The sequence below is a fragment of the Chamaea fasciata genome, unplaced genomic scaffold, assembly GCF_029207755.1.
Source record: "Chamaea fasciata isolate MVZ Bird 193981 ecotype frontalis unplaced genomic scaffold, bChaFas1.0.hap1 SCAF_2, whole genome shotgun sequence".
Lineage (NCBI taxonomy): Eukaryota > Metazoa > Chordata > Aves > Passeriformes > Sylviidae > Chamaea > Chamaea fasciata.
Genome location: NW_027094087.1, coordinates 30,078,563 through 30,096,061, shown reverse-complemented (window position 1 = coordinate 30,096,061; position 17,499 = coordinate 30,078,563). Strand labels below are relative to the sequence as shown.

Sequence of the window (17,499 nt, the reverse complement as noted above, 5' to 3'; positions counted from 1 at the left end):
GGAATCAACTAAAACACACACAGGGCCTTGCACAAATCCAGTGTCCAGGCAGAGCTGGAGTGGGAGACACAAAGGCAGAGCAGAGGGAAGCGAGGCCTCCTCTCACAGGGAGCGTGGTGGGATGCTGGGGGGCTCAGCCCCTCTGGCCACACAACAAGAGTCGGTTCAGCTCCATCTCTCCCTTCACACAAAGCCTTTTGTCCACCCCCCCTCCAGACTGCCCTTGCCCAGACAGACACAGCACTGTCTTGTGGAAGGCCAGCTGATTTTCTGGGCTGTCAGCGGGGGCGGAGACGATGACGGCAGCTCAGGCAACCCTACAACACTCAAATGCCACCAAGTCGCATGTGGAAAAGCACAGGCTGGGCAGAGAGGGCTGCTGCTCCCTGCAGGGAAGGAAGGAAACCCAGGTGTGTGAGATGCTGGGATACAGCCATTCCCCAACCACAATTATCACTGCTACCTGGGACTCCTTGTGCTTCACAGCAGTCAGAGCACTGCTCTCATGGTCAACTCCAAGCAGACAGCCATAACAAGACATACAAATTCCCCACAGTGCCTTCAGGTCCTGAAGTGTATCCTTTGGGAGTGCACTGAGGACAGCAGAAGAGGGACTGGCAACACTGGGGAAAGGCAATGTTATCGCGAGTCTCCCACAACCTGCCTTCATGACAGACACAGCAGCGTGGAGGAGAGACAGAGGACATGGTTTTTGCACAGAAGAGGAAGGATGGGTACAACCACCACTCCCCCAAAGATCCCCAAACCACCTCACCTACCCAAAGCTTATCTTCTTTTCTCTCTACAAATGGACCACCGGAAATATTCTAGCAGAAGGTGTCCCTGCCCTTGGCAGGAGGGCTGGAATTAGATCTTTAAGGTCCCTTCCAACTCAAATCATTCTGTGATTCAGAGATAACACTCTGCCTTGCCAGACCCACCAGCCTTACAGGAGCATGCAACACCAACCCAGTTGCAATCCATATATCTGATTTATGCATAGGGAAACTGAGTCACAGATAAGCCTCCCTTGCTCTTGGACTTCACTGGATGCAGAAAAGCTTGGACCTGCATGCAGCAGGTCTTCCTGGCACCCCAGAGGCTCACAATATCAGGTCTGGGTAAATAAATGCTGTTGGGGAGAGGAGATGTCGACTGCGGCTTGCCAGCCTTGGTGAAGGGTGCTCTGTGCACTTTTCGGAATGCCTGAGAGCAGAGATGGTGGAAAGCAGCGTTGAGGGGCTAGGGGATGGGTGCACTTACTTTGGGTCGCTTCCACTGGATGCCCTGAATCCTTGACTTATAGAAGAGCGAGTCATCGTTGGCGGGGAAAAGCGGGTCCTCGAAGAGCTGCTTCCGCCGCTGGCACTCCTTCTTCAGAGAGGCATAGCGCTGGTTCTCGTACGGCTTCACGGAGGAAAACATCCTTCCCCACCGGCTCTGCAGGACAGGCACAGCAGGAATGAGACAGGGCACAGTCTGGGCAGGGACACTCAATCCTCCTCTGCACCATCTGAGTGGCAGCACCAAGACATCGTGGCTGAAGACAACCACCTCTGAGCCCAAGTGTACCCTGTTGATCCCCGGGGCTTGGGACTCCCATTTAGCCCCCAAGCTGGCCAAACAACACCAAACCAGGCACAGTAGTAGATAATAACTGGTGTCCTGCTTCTTAACAAATTTGTAACTCATTTGGGAAAATCACAACCCTCAGAGGCAAAGGAGGAAAAGACATCCCCTGCAAGCTGGGTGTGCACAGCTCTGGAGGCTGAGCCCTACCCAGAGCACACCACCATGGGGCCCCAACTCACAAAATGGTGCATTTCATGATTTTGCCAGAGACGCCAATTTCTCAGCAGACTTTATCAGATCAGGTTTTAATTAAAAAAAAGGTCTCCTGGCAGAGCACCACGTGTTTCTGGATTCATTATTCTTTCCTGACAAGCGTCTTGCTTCCAGGGCAGAGATGTGAATTTAGCAATCCAGACAACAGCAGGAAACCATTGCTCAAATGCCCCCCAGAGAGAGATCAGCACCTCTCCATCACTGCTCCATCACACCTGCCTTTTGGTCACTGGGTACCAACCCCTTTGCTCTGGCACAAGGAAAAGGGGTGCTCTGCAAAGTTCCCCACTACCCAATCACAGACGTTTTTCAAAACTCCTTCCCTAAAGTTTCTCTGTATTTATTTGTAACAGTCATGTACAATCTTTATCTCTCTCCAAATCAGGATGTCCTGTTTCAAAAGCTGGCCATTAGTGACCTCAGTCTGGAAATGTCTAGTGTGGTTTTCCAAAGAAATGGAAATGTTTGTGCCACATAACCATGGATGCAAGGAATCATTCAAGTTGGAAAAGACCTCTAAGATCACCTATGTCAATCATTATCCCAGCACTGCCAAGTCCACCATAAAGCACGTTCCTAAGTGACAGAATGCCAGCTTTAGTCTCCAACATGGTAAAACTAAGGGTGCCCCATCCCGTGGGTGGATGCATCCAGCAAGCTGACCTCTCACCCTCCTAGTGAGACATTATAGAAACGATATGCTTGTTGTGGTATCATAACACGTGGTGGGATAATGAAGTTGCCATAATGGCTAATTGGAAGCAGCTAATTTGTAAACATCCAAAATCCCAAGGATTATATGATCACTTGTGGCTGGCACCAATTTAAGTAGCAGTGTCACATCCCTTGTTAATGAACCACTAGGATTAGCTGAAGGAAAAGTAGGTCTGACAGCTAAACTTATGCCCATTCTGATGCTCGAGGAGCATTGCCCACCCAGCCGGCCTCCTCTCCTCTGGGAGAGACAAAAACACTTCACTTATGGAAAGCTGAAGAGCAAAGCACAGGTTTTAATTGACAACATTTATCAGCTTGATTAGCAACACAAGTGCTCATTACTCAGAGCTTAAGTGAACCCAAAATAATCCCCTTGCTGGCTGCTCCACAGGTCTGTGCTACTGAGGAGCAGTTGTGAAAGCAGCTTGTGGGGATTTTCTCTCTCCCATCAGTTCCAGATGCTTTGTAGCATCCCAGAAGCTGCAAAGAGGTCCAAGTGGATCACCTGCCCTCAGAAAAGCCTTAAAAATAAATGGCCTGATATAAACCCCCAAATAACACACCAAATTGACTCCTTGTGGAAAGGATGACAGCCTCATTGAGCAGTCAGGGAATGCACCCAGTAGTCCAATCCACACTGCTAAGAGGGCCAGGGAAGGCACTGGCCTTTGGATATCCAGCATAGGAAGGAGTGAAAAATAAGGGAGACGTTCCCAGGGAGGTCAGGGGGACATCCTGACACTGGACAAGCTCCTTTTGAGTGACAGTCAGGCCAAGACTTTCACAGTGATAGCACTCATTGCTACAGAGAGACACAGGGAAAGCAGCAGTGCTGGGAAAGGATGGTTGGCAACTGCCTTCTGCAGGAATACAAGAGGCTGAGAGAGGAGGGAGATGCTGTTAGATGACATGCAAGACAAATTGCTTGGACTGGTGCATGAACTGGGCTGAGAGACACCAAAGGATATTTCCATGGGAGGTTGTGCAGAGAGAACCAGCGGGGTTAGGAAGGGAGCCTGGAAAGGAGGGGAGGGTGCCTTCCTAAAAGCCACGCTCAAGTTAAAGGCAGGAGTTTTGGGTTTGATGTAGGAGATGCTGTATGCTGCTCTGCAGCCTGTACCGTGGCCAAGGGCTGGCACTTGGCTACTCATTCATAAAATTATTGCCACACCCTGCAGCTTGGAGCTGTGTTTTCCAATGATCCCTGCAACACTGACTTTCACAAGACACCCTGCGCAATGTCCATCCCTAGGAGAACAGGAGCGTGGTCATCTCAGTCAAGGAGTTCCAGCCTTTCTGACGCCTGAACTTGCCTGAATTTTGCCCTGCTATCCCACCCTACAGTGACTGTCACCTTGCCAGCCATCTGTCCTCACTGCAGGGCTACTCTCACATGACAGCATGTAGATGGATTTGAGTAGCAAAGGAGATGCCAAGCAGAAGGGAAAGGGATACTGTTCGTGATCATTTACAAAAACAAACAAATCAAAAAAAAAAACCAAACCACCACCTTGCAAAATAATTAAAAGGAAGGGGCAGAGGGAATGCTCTTAGGGCAGTGTTAAAATTCATTACTCTCTCTAATTTGCAGCATTTCATGCTTACCAGGCTGAACTTCACCTCTGCCACATTAAAATGCCCAGAGGCTGTCTAATTATTCTTTGCCTTCTTGGACTAAGCTCAGATGCTCCAAGAGTGCAGGAACTGGGTGTTTTCACGCCTGATTTGAATTAACAACCCTACACTTCCATATGCATGTGTTTGCATGTGAGTAGGGAGAGGAATCTGCCCCTCATCACTCTAAGCATGAATTTTTATAAAGAGTGATCTGATCACAACCTCAGTCCTGCCATGAAGAAGTTAAACAAGAAACTACTTTGTTGGAAGACTGAGCCAGATTTATGACTCAGGGGTGTTGTGTACTCCCTTTTTCACCTCCAGCATAATCTAGGTGCTCCAGCTCCTGCCAGTTGGTAACAATTATGGCTTCAAGAACTGCAACAGGGAGATGGATTGAAAGTGTTTGCATTGGCCAGGACCAAATACCTGCTGAAAGGCTCTTCCCTCCAAACATCTTCCTCTCCTTGCCTTCCACTGCAGAGGCTTCTCAGGTGGTTGGCATGGGCTAACCAAGCTCGTGTTATCTCAAGGCTGCAGCCTGGCCAGGAGCAAAGCCTCTTGCTTGTAGATCCTACAGCTGTCTGCCTCCAGGTCAGATAAAACACTTTGCTCTAAAGGATGGGATCTGCTGCCCTTCAGCTCCATTCCTACTAAACAGGAGAGGGCTTTGATATCACATTGCAAAAGCACAGGAGCAGCCAAGGAGAAGATGAAGTAGGAACCAGGCATGTGGTTGCCCAGTCCTCAGCCAGGTGCAGTGTTATGGGGCTCAGCAATGAGGTGTTCAGAGCAGCAGGCAGGCTTTTTCTAAATATGTTATTTAAATAATTTTTTACAACTTTCTTGGGTGTTTCTATCAACAGACACGTGGCAACACCAGGGTTATCCTTTCACCTACCAACACAAAAGTCCAGCTGAGCAGAGGAAACGCTGTTGATGTAAGGAGAGCTGTACACACTGTTTCTCCAGTTGAATTGTCACTCACTATTTACACTGAACACAAGATAAACACTCCACACCTCTAGGCCAACAACTCTATGCCAACCACTAACAAAAAAGCCTCAAGTCATCTTAGAATCATAGAATGGTTTGGGTTGGAAGGGACCCTCAAGATCCTCTAGTTCCAACTCTCTTCACACAGCTCCTCTGAGCAACCTGCACCAGTGCCTGTGCCATTCTCAAAGCCTATTCCCACTGCCAGCTGTGCATGCACCATAGCTTTGCTCTGCCCCAAATGGCCCAGAGCCAGCAGCACAGTGCAACATCCTGCATTAGCAATGCCCACAAGGAGAGGAAGCTGAAACCGCACCAACGGAAATTAGAAAACAAGATATCATTTCTTCTCAAATTGACTGTGGTTAACCCGGGAAGCTAATTCCCACGGGAAGTTACAGGTAACTCGTGTCCAGATGTTTTTGAGCACACTTGTACATCTTTACAGAGCAGCTGCTTTAGCCAAAATGTGAATTACCGAACATTTACGGTGGTTACTTGCTGAAACAAAACTGTTGAAGAACAGAGCACTGAATGTCCCCTTCTGGCCTTTATCTCTTTTCTTTATCAGGTCATACCTCTGTTCTCATTTAAGAGCTAAAAGCTCCATTAGGCTAAAGGTGAAATAATAATTTTTACTCTTAATTATGTTTATATCAAGCTCTGATTTTAATCAGTGATTTGCTGCAGCACAGATGGCATCCAAATCCGGAACACCTTGACATGGCATCTTTCAGCCTGAGGGTTAATCTTGCATGAGCTACCACAGGGACTAGCCACTCCCCCTAAGAAACTCTGTGCAGTGGATTCAGCCCCAAAAAACTATCCTGGGATTCAGCCCCGAAAAAACATCCTGATGGGGCTAAGGGCTGTTTGTTCTAAGTGAGTAAACCCTCTGACTTTTCACAAGCATGTAAGCACAGCAAATGCTCCCTGATGAATCCTCCTTCTCCTCCTCTACGGAGCAAGAAAAAGCATCACTCTCCCTCTGCAGAGATCCTGGTCCCTTCTGTGAAGCACTCCAAGATCTGCAAAGGAAAATGCTCTCTAACAGCTGGCTATTACTGAAAATAAACTCAAAAAAAGAGTCCTTTTTTACAAGGGCATGCAGTGATAGGACAATCTGGAACGGCTTTAAACTGAAAGGGAGTCGGTTTAGATTTGATATCAGGAAGAAATTATTCCCTGTGAAGGTGGTGAGGCACTAGCACAGTTGCCCAGAGAAGCCGTGGCTGCACAATCCCTGGAAGTGTTCAAGGCCAGGCTGGATGGGGCTCTGCGCAACCTGATTTAGTGGAGGGTATCCTTGCCCATGGCAGGGGGTTGGAACTATAAGGTTTTTAAGGATCTTCCAGCCCAAACCACTCTAGGGTTGTATGAATAAAGAGCAACATTTCATTAAAAAGTGCATCTGCACCCGGGCCAGGGAAAGGGCAGGGTCACACACCCTGGCAGAAAGCTACTGCAAGTGACTCCATATCACCAAAACACGCCTGGCTGTCAGTGTCTGCACAAAATCAACTGGAGATAAGATGTCAAGCTTGGAGGCTGTTTCCGGCAATGCACAGTGATTTTTATCATACTGGCTTTATTTCCTCTGTTTTTTTTTTCCACCAGAACATCACTTCTTTATTGCTTAACAGTGAGATGACAGCACAGGGAGAGACATAGCCAGTCAGCAGGTCTGGATGTATGTGCAGGATTGGGATATTTTCTTCTTGGGGAGCCCAGGGTTAACAGGAGGGTCTGGGCATCCTTGAATACCCATCTGCTTCAGGAGCCAGTCGGGTGTGCTGACCAGGAGCTCCCTTTCTGCTTGGATGACTCACACTGGGACAGAGGCCTTTGACTTGGGAGTTCCTCATTCCTTGCAGCCATGAGTCACCGTTTGCAAACACAGTCAGATGTTGGAGCTGCAGAAGAAAAGGCAGCCCCACACTGGGAGCACTCTCATAACCCTGTGCAGGCTCAAGCTCTGCCTGGCCAAAGCTCTGCACACAAATCGGGCTTGTGGCACCAGCCAGACCAGCCCTTCTCTCAGCACAGACTCTAAGATAAGAAGGGACCAGGACACAAGTCTGAAGGCATCCTGGCAGAGGAAGGAGTAACAAGCTCAAAGCAAAGCTGGTGGCAGCATCTCCCACTGGATCAGAAAATGCAGGAGGCTGGAGGGATGCAGGAATAACAAAGAGAGGAATGGACAAACAGCAAAAAGTGCTGGCAGAAGGACAGACCCAAAAGCAGTGTAAAAGCCAAGGCAGTAACATGCCACCAGGCAGCCAGCCTTGGCTGGGGGAGAGCAGAGACATGCAAAATATATTCACTACTGAGGGTCCAGCTCATCCCAATCCACTCCTGGTTTGGGGAGAATGCAGAAGCTACGTTTTGGGCACCTTCCACATGCTGTTTGATCCCTAAGCCAGCATTACTGGTTGTGTTATGTAGGGCTTGTTTCCCAGGCCACAGCAGGGTTAAAATCCTTTGGAGATCACCAGGAGCTGCAGGACAAGTAACAAAAAGTGAATTAAAGGGCTTTGCCAATGCCAAGTCCCTGGAGACAGCCTTGACTTCACTAACCCCTCATGCCTCAGCACACCCTGACCCTGGTTAATAATTGTAAGGAGCAGCACAGAGCACCAGCAAAACCAGAGCGCTCCCAAGCTCACTCAGCAGCCAATGCAGCTTCCAAAAAAACACCTTTGTGCAGGAGAAGGCAGGAACCTTCTCCAGCACATGACACTGCTCACACAGAGCAGGTTTTCAGGCACTGGAAAAATACAACCAAGGAAGAGCAGGCTCACACATACAGAATGGAGCCACCTGCACCTATGGTCATCCAACCACATGGCTCCTACTCAGCCCAGGAGGGCTGTCACCCCACGAGGATCATGTTGAACACAAGCCACACACCCCATGAAGTTACAGAGCTGCTGTGCCCTTCTCAGCATCCGTTTTGATCACCAGGAGAGGAGAGGATGCTATCTTTGCAGGATTGAACTGAGAATGTATTTTTATTATTTATTCAGTGTTTCTAATTGAACAGCTAGACCAGCTCCTTTTAAGTCCAGTCACACTGACTCCACTGGAAGTCTTGCACCACATTTTTACACTCACACTGGTTTCCTTGCCAGCTGGACAAAAAAATTATGGTCTAAAGGCAGGCCTGTACCTTTCTGAGGTGGACAGAAGGAAGGACAGAAGAGTCACAGGGCACTGCTTGATGTAGCCGTGTGAGCCTTTTTCCTGGGCATTATGGGTCACAGAGGTGCTAATTTGAGAGACTGAGGAACTGGAAAATTCATTCAGAAAACTCATCATTAGTGCAGATAAAATGCAGCACGTCTCCATGCAAATGCTCAGCTTTCAATAGCTTCCGCAGCCTCTGGGATGATTAAAGCAATTGAACTTCAAGCGACGCACAGAGACGCGTGCGGGAGCAGCAGCAGAGATAACGGGGCTGCAGCTACTCTGGAGGAGAGTGAGGAGAGGCAGCTGGGCCCTTCAAGATCATCCCTCCCAGACTAGCTGTGATGTTTTGTCCTTCTGGCTGATTCAGAGCATCCTTCCTGCAGCTTCAGCCCTGATCACTTTGTAACACGCCCTGTCTCTTTCTGGGAGTGTTCAAGGTGAGGATAGATGGGGTTTTGAGCAAGCTGGTCAGGTGGGATGTGTCCCTGCTCATGGCAGAGTGCTGGAATGAGATGGTCTTCAAGGGCCCTTCCAAGCCAAACCATTCTGTGATTCTATAACAATACCACCCCCAAGGCAATGGGTTTCTTCTCTCTCCATCACCTTCACCCCTTGCAGCAGGCAGAGCCCACAGCTCTGCCCCAACAGAGGCCTGGAGGTACAACCAAGTCCTTCAGGTCTCCTCTTGAGAGGCTCCTGGCCATTCCAGAAATGTATCCCTTGACCTGCTCCACTTCAAGCAGGATAGGATCATCTCCCGCAATTCCAGCTGATGGAGGCACCCTACTGCTTCTGACAAAGGCTCCACACCACAAGCTTTGCCCCAGCCCTACAGCTGCTGGCCTCAAGTCAGGTCTTAAACCTCTGCCAAGACTCTCAACTTTTGCTAATAAACCATTTTAGGATTTTCTCTTTGCCTGACCCAAACCTGAATAAAAGCACCAAGGCACTTTGGTCCACTTCTGACTTGGGCCCTCCATGCTCAGTTTTCTCTTTGACAGGCCCTCAACCCCCTTGCCAGTTGCTTCCTGACATCCACATCCTATAAATTCCAAAGCCACAACAGCAAATATCAGACCACACCTGGGTACTGACTGATAAGAACATTCTCCTTGTCTGTAAAACTTTCAGGATCACCCAGCAAGATATACTAGTTTTAAATTAATTTAAGTTTAATTTACCCCCTTTTCCCTCTCTGTCTTAAATGAATTTTTCTTTCTGGGACTATTCTAAAGCATCATGAGCACGAAAGTCCTATTTGAAGGCTTGCAGCAACTGATAGTGCTAGTGCTTTTGAACAGGCCTCTCTTAGGCAGACTGAACCACCTCAAATCTGTGAGATTTATTAGAAATCCTTGTTACTGGATCCACTCAGCTCTTACAAGCTGGAATGTCTAAACGTAAGCTCCCACTGTCTTAATTTGAGCTCTTCAAACTGTTTCTGCCTTGGATGCTGCAACTCCCCCAACCTCAGCCAGCTTTTCCCCCCATTATTCCTTCATTTCAGCAGTGCTGCCCTTCTCTAAACACAGAGGTAAGAGTTTGCCATAGAACCCTTGGAGGAGAAAGGCTGCTGCTTTCTCCAGGGACTGGACATAAGCTTTCCTCCTCCTCCAGGGACATGGATACAGGTCACAGTGCTGAGCACGGCACGTTTTCCCCACTCAGTGTTCCAGATCACAGAGTAATGGAAAGGTTTGGGTAGGAAGATATCTTAAAGGTCATGAAGTCCAACACCTTCTGCCATGGACAGGTACACCTCTCACTTTTCAGATGAGGATTCCTTCCTCTTATGAAGACCTATTGCTTTGCTGCAGCCCAGCATGGCTGGTGCTTGCACCGGCTACCATGGCTGCCAGCCAGATCCATCACCCTGCTCTCACCCAAACAAAAATGCCCATCACTGCCCTGATGTCTGTCTGGATTCTCTGCATGGCCTGGCTTGTCTTCAGGATGTGGCTCAGAGCATGTTCCTAACCCACACTGAGCAGCAAGCAGGAGAGTGTGGGCTGAGCAGAGTGCTCTGGGATCAGGATTAAGCCCCTTCCTCCTCTCCCAGACATTACCCTGTCACAAGTCCCTGCTCTGTATCCCTTCAGACACTCACGTTGCAGCAGCTCTGAGCTGGAGCAGCGAGTGGCAGAGTATGTACGAGATGTACCCTGTGACACAGAGGGGAGTTTCACTCCCCTGCGTGGGACAGGAACCTGACACAGCCCCGTGTTAGATGCAATAAATCACCACTCTCCTGCTCCTGCATGAAGACCTGCCAGGATCCAAAGGCAGCACTTGCTGAGCAAGCAGCCAGCACCCACCATCCCCGTCCTGCACTCATGCAGCAGTGGTGGTCTAGCTCTGAAAAAGTAGAGTTTGCAGCTGCAGCTTTTATCAAATCAAGGCTTCCCTTTGCTCAGCAGAGAAATGACCTCCCTTAATCACTCCAAAGCAATCCTCACAGTATTTACACATGCTCAGACAACTGGTAGGACCGGCTCTTCAAGGATTTGGGAGCAACGAGCATGCAAACATTGGAAGCTTTTGATTACCAGGGTGTGCCTCAGAAAAAATAAAACAAATGAACCCCAAACCCTGAGAGACAGACACGCATCCTCCATCTCTATACAGGACTGGAGGAAACGGAACAGCCCAGGGGGAGCTGTGAAGGGATGCAGTCAACCAGAGCCGCTTGCATCCTGCACCATGGTGTCAGGGGAGCTCAAACCAGTGGAAATGTGATGAAAACTGGGACTGAGGGTGCTCGCTGCAAGGGAGGGATGCCTTTTGTCACCCAGAGAAATCACTGTATGGATTACTTGGAGAGGTAACAAAAACACTCCAGCAACAACCACAAAAGCACAGTGCATCATGGTTTAAGGGAAGGTAATGCAGGAGCAGAGCTGGAGCTTTGCCCTTTTCACCCAGAGCTCAGAGAGACCTGCTGCTGCCTGCCACGCTGTAGCTACATAGGAAGCAATATTCTGTGTACCTTTCCTGATGGTAAAAGCATGTCCCTGCCCTGGTCTGCTGCAGCTTTGTTTGATAGCTCTGTCCAGGTTATAGGATAAACCCTGAAGGAATCAACCAGGGCTGCAGTAAGGATGAGCTGCAGCCAGGTAAGGAGAAAATTTCACAGAATCATAGAACCATAGAATGGTTTGGGTTGGAAAAGACCTTACAGATGATCTAGTTCCAACCCTCCTGCCATGAGATATTTTTCATTAGACCAGGTTGTTCAAAGCCCCATCAAACCTGGCCTTGGACTCTGCCGAGGATGGGGCATCCACAGCTTTTCTGGGCAACCTGTGCCTCAACATCCTCACAGGAAAGAATTTCTTCCTACCATCTAATCTAAACCTGCCCTCTGTCAATTGAAGCCATTCCCCCTTGTCCTGTCTCTCCATGCCCTTGTAAAAAGTCTCAGCTCTCTTGCAGCCCACTTATGTTCTAGAATGTGCTCTAAGATCTTCTTGAAGCCTTCTCTACTCTGGGCTGAATAATTCCAACTCTCTCAGCCTGTTTCATAGTGGAGGTTCTCCAGCCCTCTGACCATCCTCATGGCCTCTTCTGGTGTCTTTCCAACACATCTGTCTTCTGCTGGGGAGCCACGATGAGTTGAGATAGTCCCTGCCTGGTATGGAGAAGGAGCCCTCTCCCACAAATCATTTCAAAGCTTCCCATTAAGATTTCCAGCCTCTGAGCATGGGGCAGACTTAAGGTGGTTGGGATGCTTTATAGTCCCCTCTCCCTTTAACCTTCGTTCCCAATGGATGGAAGTCACAGGACAGGAGGGAACAGAGCTGATGCTCAGATGGATGGACTCAGATGGAAGGACTAAAACTGGACATTTCTGCACAAGGGCAAACCAAGGGGCGGGGAGAGCTTTTCTCTGCCAGAGGAGTATTTTAAGGCAAAATGCATCAAAGTGTTATTGAACTGGGACACAAAAGCTGCAGGCAGGGGCTGAGGAGCACAGTCCAGCCCCTCTGAAGGGCTGGACCAGGCCCAAAGGAGCCAGTCTCTGACCTAGATGCTGCAAACCCCGCGGGCTCCCAGCATGGCTTTGCAGGGGTATCATCTGTCACATCTCCAGTCCAGGAAGATCCCCAAAGCATGAGGATCTGCAGTTTTGGCTGAAAAGCCAATACACCCCGCAGAAAGGCAAAAACTATGAAGTCTCCTTGGCCACAGAGTGTGGAGCAGACAGGATTTTTTCCCAGAGAGGGTGAAAAACTCAATGGCAACCATTCCTATTTCCCACCACGACCTCAGGAAGTCACCCCTATGTCAAAGCGGTGCCTCCTACAGTGTAAGACAATTTAGTAGGAATGAGCTCCGGATGAAAAGTCTCCATGGTGTGAAAGGGAGACCTCAGAGCAGGTAAAGGGTTAATGCAGCCAGACAGATGCTCGACCAGTGAAAAAACGTAGCTTCCATGAAGCCACTGGGTCTGTGTCCATTTTCTGCAGTGCCCAGAGCATGGCCCTTTCTCCCTGGGTAATCAACTGGAAGTGAGCAGAGCCAGAGCAATCACCACCCCTCATTCCCCACCCGTGACACTGCCTGCAGGGCTGAGAGATGCAGGAGCACCGTCCTGCCTGGAGCAGGTCAGCACAGGCCCACTGTGGAGGCTTTGTGCCCCACAGCCCCTCAGAAGAGCAGGTGAAGGCATGAAGACAAAAGTAAATAAACGGTGCCCAAGTGTGCCCTGCACCACCACGGCACAAGCAGAGCACAACAAACCCCTCTGTGTGGGCTGAGGAGGCTTCTCTGTGGAAGGGGTTTCACCTCTGGACATCTGCAGTGAAAGGACTTGATACCTCTGGAAATTAGTGAGGAGGAAGAGGGAGTGTGCCTGATCCCAGCCTTCAAAGCACAGCTGCATCCTTCTCTTTCTCTCTGCATTAACCTGATGCTGCCCTGCTTGGAGAAGGCATTAGGAGAAGAATCTTGGCATCTCTGGACAGCCAAAAACATCCAATAATTAATTCACAAATGTGAGCAGATTTAGAGGATGCACCCGTTCTCTGTATCACCACACCCCAGCACGAATGCTGTCTAAATCTCCTCTTGGGATCAGAGCCAAAGCCTTCTTTAAAGCATGGATGCTTTGTTATTAATCCATGCAGTAACCAGGAAAGGGAGAGATGGATTCATTTTTTTGAGGCATAATCAGAGACAAAAAATTATCTCAGCTAGGCTTCATCTGCTTCGTGGCTGGTCTGGTCCCACATCAGGAAGATGGTGAGACCTGCTTGGCTAACACAGCCCTTCCCAAAGGAGACACCAGGACAGGGTGTCTGGACCACAGAGTCCCAGCCTCCCACACTGACAAATGCTAAGACCTCCTTACATCACAGCCAAGCACCTTGCAAGAGAGGTGATGTGCTCTAACTCACACTCTCCTACTCTCCTCTGATGTGACACAGTTGCAGAGCCTCTAGATAAGCCTCCTAAACTGAACTGAATGAATTCACACCCCAGCACCAACACTGCCCCCAGTTTAAATCACTTTTCTGCTTGCCTGGAGTTCACCCCTTGGATGTATTTGGAGTCAGCAAGCACATCCCCTCTCTGCCTTTGTTTCGATGGGCTTTTATAGCCTCGTATAATAGCTCTCCATCCCTCTGAGCCGCTTCAGAGCCCTTTCCCCTGCACCTGCTCCAGGCTGAGTTAATCCCTCTCAAGCACCAGATCGAAGAGCCTGGTCCTTCCACGTTAACTCTTCCATACCCATGTCTCACAAACACCCTTTGCCTGTTTCCCTCCGCCTTTTTGCAACACTCCTGGGGGCATCCAGGACCAAAACAGTCCTGAACCCCCAGTCTCGGCTATCCCAATATGATTCAACCTCTAAACATAGCACAAGTCCAGACACAGCCCACCCCACGATACAGGCTGGGAGACAACTTAGGGGACATCCCCACAGCCTGAAATCTCTCCTCGAGGTCAGCTGTTCCCCTCTGGCTGAGCACCTCATCCACCTCTCAGCTTGATTTCGTCGGCGAATCTCGGCATGAAAAATGAGAATGAGCTCAGATCCTCCCCTAAAGGCTTTAAGCAGATTTAAGCTCTCCTACGTGGGCTTAATCTGTCCAGCAGCGCCCTTTGTCACCTCCCCCAGCCCCACCCCCGGCAGAAATCTTCTCCACTGACATACATACTCTCACAGGCACCGTGTAAACGGCTGGCACATCCAGGTAAAGGAGACCTGGAGCATCTACTTTCCCTAAAAATGAGACCACAGCTACAGGTACTGATCTGTCCCTTCAGTAATAGTTCTGGGTTTCCATCTCCCTGCACCTCAGAGGCTTGAGAATACCCATGGTAGTTGCCCATCACCAGCTGAAAGCTCCCTTGAACAGAAAATGCCGTGGTGGACACAGCAGCTGGGCAGGGATTTTCCTGGGCTTGTGGTCATATCAAAGCCACACCTATGTCATTTCAAACAAGGACAGGGGTGCTGATGGCAGGGTGAACTTGAGTCTGCCACAAACTTCCTAAGTGCCTTGGTCATGTCACTTTGCCCCATTTCATGTGTCACTGCTTTGCAGATGGCATTGTTCCTCCTGCGTGTCACCATGGTGTCCTTACAACATGACAAAGGCACTTGATTTCTACTCCGAGCAGGGCCTGCTAGAGCAAGCCCTGCTGGCTTCCTCAAAACCTGCTTTTCCTTTCGCTCATGACTTGATCCTTAATTCGGGTGCCAGCAAGAAAGTTTTTCCCAACCAGTTCTGGCACATGGCTGCTGGCAAGCAGCAGCCCCCGAGCCAGCCAGCCCCCACACACGCAGCAGCACCTGTGCACACACACCCATTGCAGGAGGGGTTCAGAGCTCACATCCCACTCCTAAGGGTAGAGAAAGGGTTTATGAAAGAGCATCCCTCACTCCCTCTTGGGTTTTACAGCACCACTGCCTGGGTCATGGGCTGGAGCTGAGCCCCAGGTGAGTCACATGAAAGAATTGCTTAAACAAGTAGCAGAGTGCTGATGTTCCTGGGAAGGGTGGGGGAAACAGATCCCACCAGGACAGATGTGCCTGTAGCAATACGTTGCACCAAGCAGGAGCTAAGTGATGAACACTTGGATCAGGCTCTGCACCTCCATCCATGCCTGACTCTGCTGCTTTTCCTCTACCCAAGTCCTTGCTGCCCCAAGGATGCTGCCAGCAGGTGATACCTGCTCTCACCTGTATCCCAAAATCTGTTCCTCCTCAATTCACTGCTACCCTGAGCAGCAGGGCCAGCCAGGCTCCCTGCACCTTGGGCTATCCATTATCCATGTGCAGAGCAAGGGGTGAGATGCAGCTCCAGGCACCCCGTGCTGCCTTCCCTCCAGTATAACACCGGTACAGGACACTTGGAACCCAGGCTGACCCTGGCAGGAGGATCCCTCGAAGATAACAGATGGTGGGATGGAGATAAAAGGTACCCTGGGGAAAGCCTGCAGCATGCTCCTTGCTGGATGTAGAAGAGAAGCAGCTGAGGATTTAAAAGCATTCTCCACCACACACTGAGCTTGCTGCTCTGCTTCCAGCTCCATTTGCCGCGGCTGCACTCCTCACCAGCTCAGAGCTAACACAGCATCCAGGCAGAAATGGTAACTGGTGATAAATAACTGGTAATATATCCAAGCAGGACACAGGGTGTATCTGCAGAGCCAGGCGTGCAGCCCACGGTCACCTGCAGCTACCAGAGCGGGAGGCGGGGGATAGAAGACCAGAGCCACAACCAATGGGACACCCTCTGCTAAAAAGCACCAAGCTGCTGTCTCAAGCTCAAAATAACATTTGGCAGAGAAGGGAGAAAAGGATGGGATTTGGGAAATCCAGATTCATATGTCTGCTTGGAAACCCCAAAAGCCATCAGTCTCCTGCACCCTAGCAGCGAGTTAAGCCTTCCTTGAGAGCAGCTCTCTCTCGCCTTAACTTTCAAGGAGACTTTCTAAAAGCCCCTGCGTTTGTCCCAAAAAACCGGAACAAAGAACAATACTGAAACCTCAGGATTTTTTTTCTAAGCACAGAAATCCTGCTCTCCAGCCAGCGCCGAGGCCTCGGTGCTCAAAGTTTCTGTCCAGCCTGCTTCCACAAGCTGAACTGGGAGGGGCAGCTGTGGGGTTTTAACCATCCGGGACGCAACTTTCCTATGCACCACGCGGCGTACCCCGACTTCCAGCAGCCCCAACCATCAGCGCTCACACCAGCGCTTGTTGAAGGCAAGGGCAGCAGCGAGCTCCGCGCAGGGCAGGAGGAGGGTGCCTGCTTCGCGCTTCTTTTCCCCAAAAACCCTTCACGCACACAGACGCTCACGTACAAACACACACTGCCTCCCGCCCCGGAACGCAGCCGCCACCCGGTTCCCAATGCCACAGGTGCCCCCGAGCATCCCCCGAGGACGCGGCGGGACCCCCGGGCGGGGCGCGGAGCCGTCCCCCCGCGGAGGGAGCAGCGGCGGGGCTGCAGGGACGAGCCACCCCCTCCCGGGGCCGGGGGCCGCCTTACCTGCCCGGGGCTGGTCCCGGTGCCCGGTGCCGGTGCCGCCGCTCCGGGCGCGCCGCTGCCCGCAGCGCTTCGCCTCCCGCAAGCACCGCCCCGACGGGCGGGCAGGGACCGCGCCTGCGCCCGGCACCGCCGGGACCCGGCGCCGCGGGAACCGGCACCGGCACCGGGACACGGCACGGAACCCGCCGCCGGAACTGCCAATGGCACCCGGAACGGGGGCCGGCACTGGGAATGGGAACCGGCACCGCGATCGGGAATGGGAACCGGCCCTGGGAACCGGGAACGGGGTCGGGAACTGGACAGCGAAGCGGCACCGGGAACTCTCACTGGGAATGGGAACCGGCACCGGAAACCGGCACTCCCCACTGCTGGGAACTGTGGTCACTACTGGGAATGGGGACTGGCACCACCCGGTAGTGGGAAATGGGAACGGCGCCAGCTGGCGCTGGTCCAGGAGCTGGGGACCAGTCTGGTGGACTGGGAACCCTACTGGGAACTGGGATCCAGGTCCAACATGGCCCGGGCACCAAGACCTGGAATCATCCAGAAAATGGGCCCATCAGTGGGAACAGGAGCTGGCACCGTTCTGGGTAGGGAACGGGAATGGGGAACTGGGGCTACCCTGACACCAGCAG

At 50.9% G+C, this 17,499-nt stretch overlaps 1 protein-coding gene across 1 annotated transcript in view; it reads right to left on the bottom strand.

Moving 5' to 3' along the window:
• The window catches only part of CAPN5 (calpain 5), a 52,546-nt gene extending 35,604 nt beyond the window's left edge, over positions 1-16,942 (bottom strand). The window contains exons 1-2 of the mRNA XM_066175560.1: positions 16,865-16,942; positions 1,264-1,440 (exon numbers count right to left, since the gene is read on the bottom strand). Of these exons, the coding sequence (XP_066031657.1) occupies positions 1,264-1,425 (162 nt within the window). The 5' untranslated portion in view covers positions 1,426-1,440; positions 16,865-16,942. The remainder of the gene's footprint in view (positions 1-1,263; positions 1,441-16,864) is intronic.
• Between the last annotated feature and the right edge of the window lie 557 nt (positions 16,943-17,499).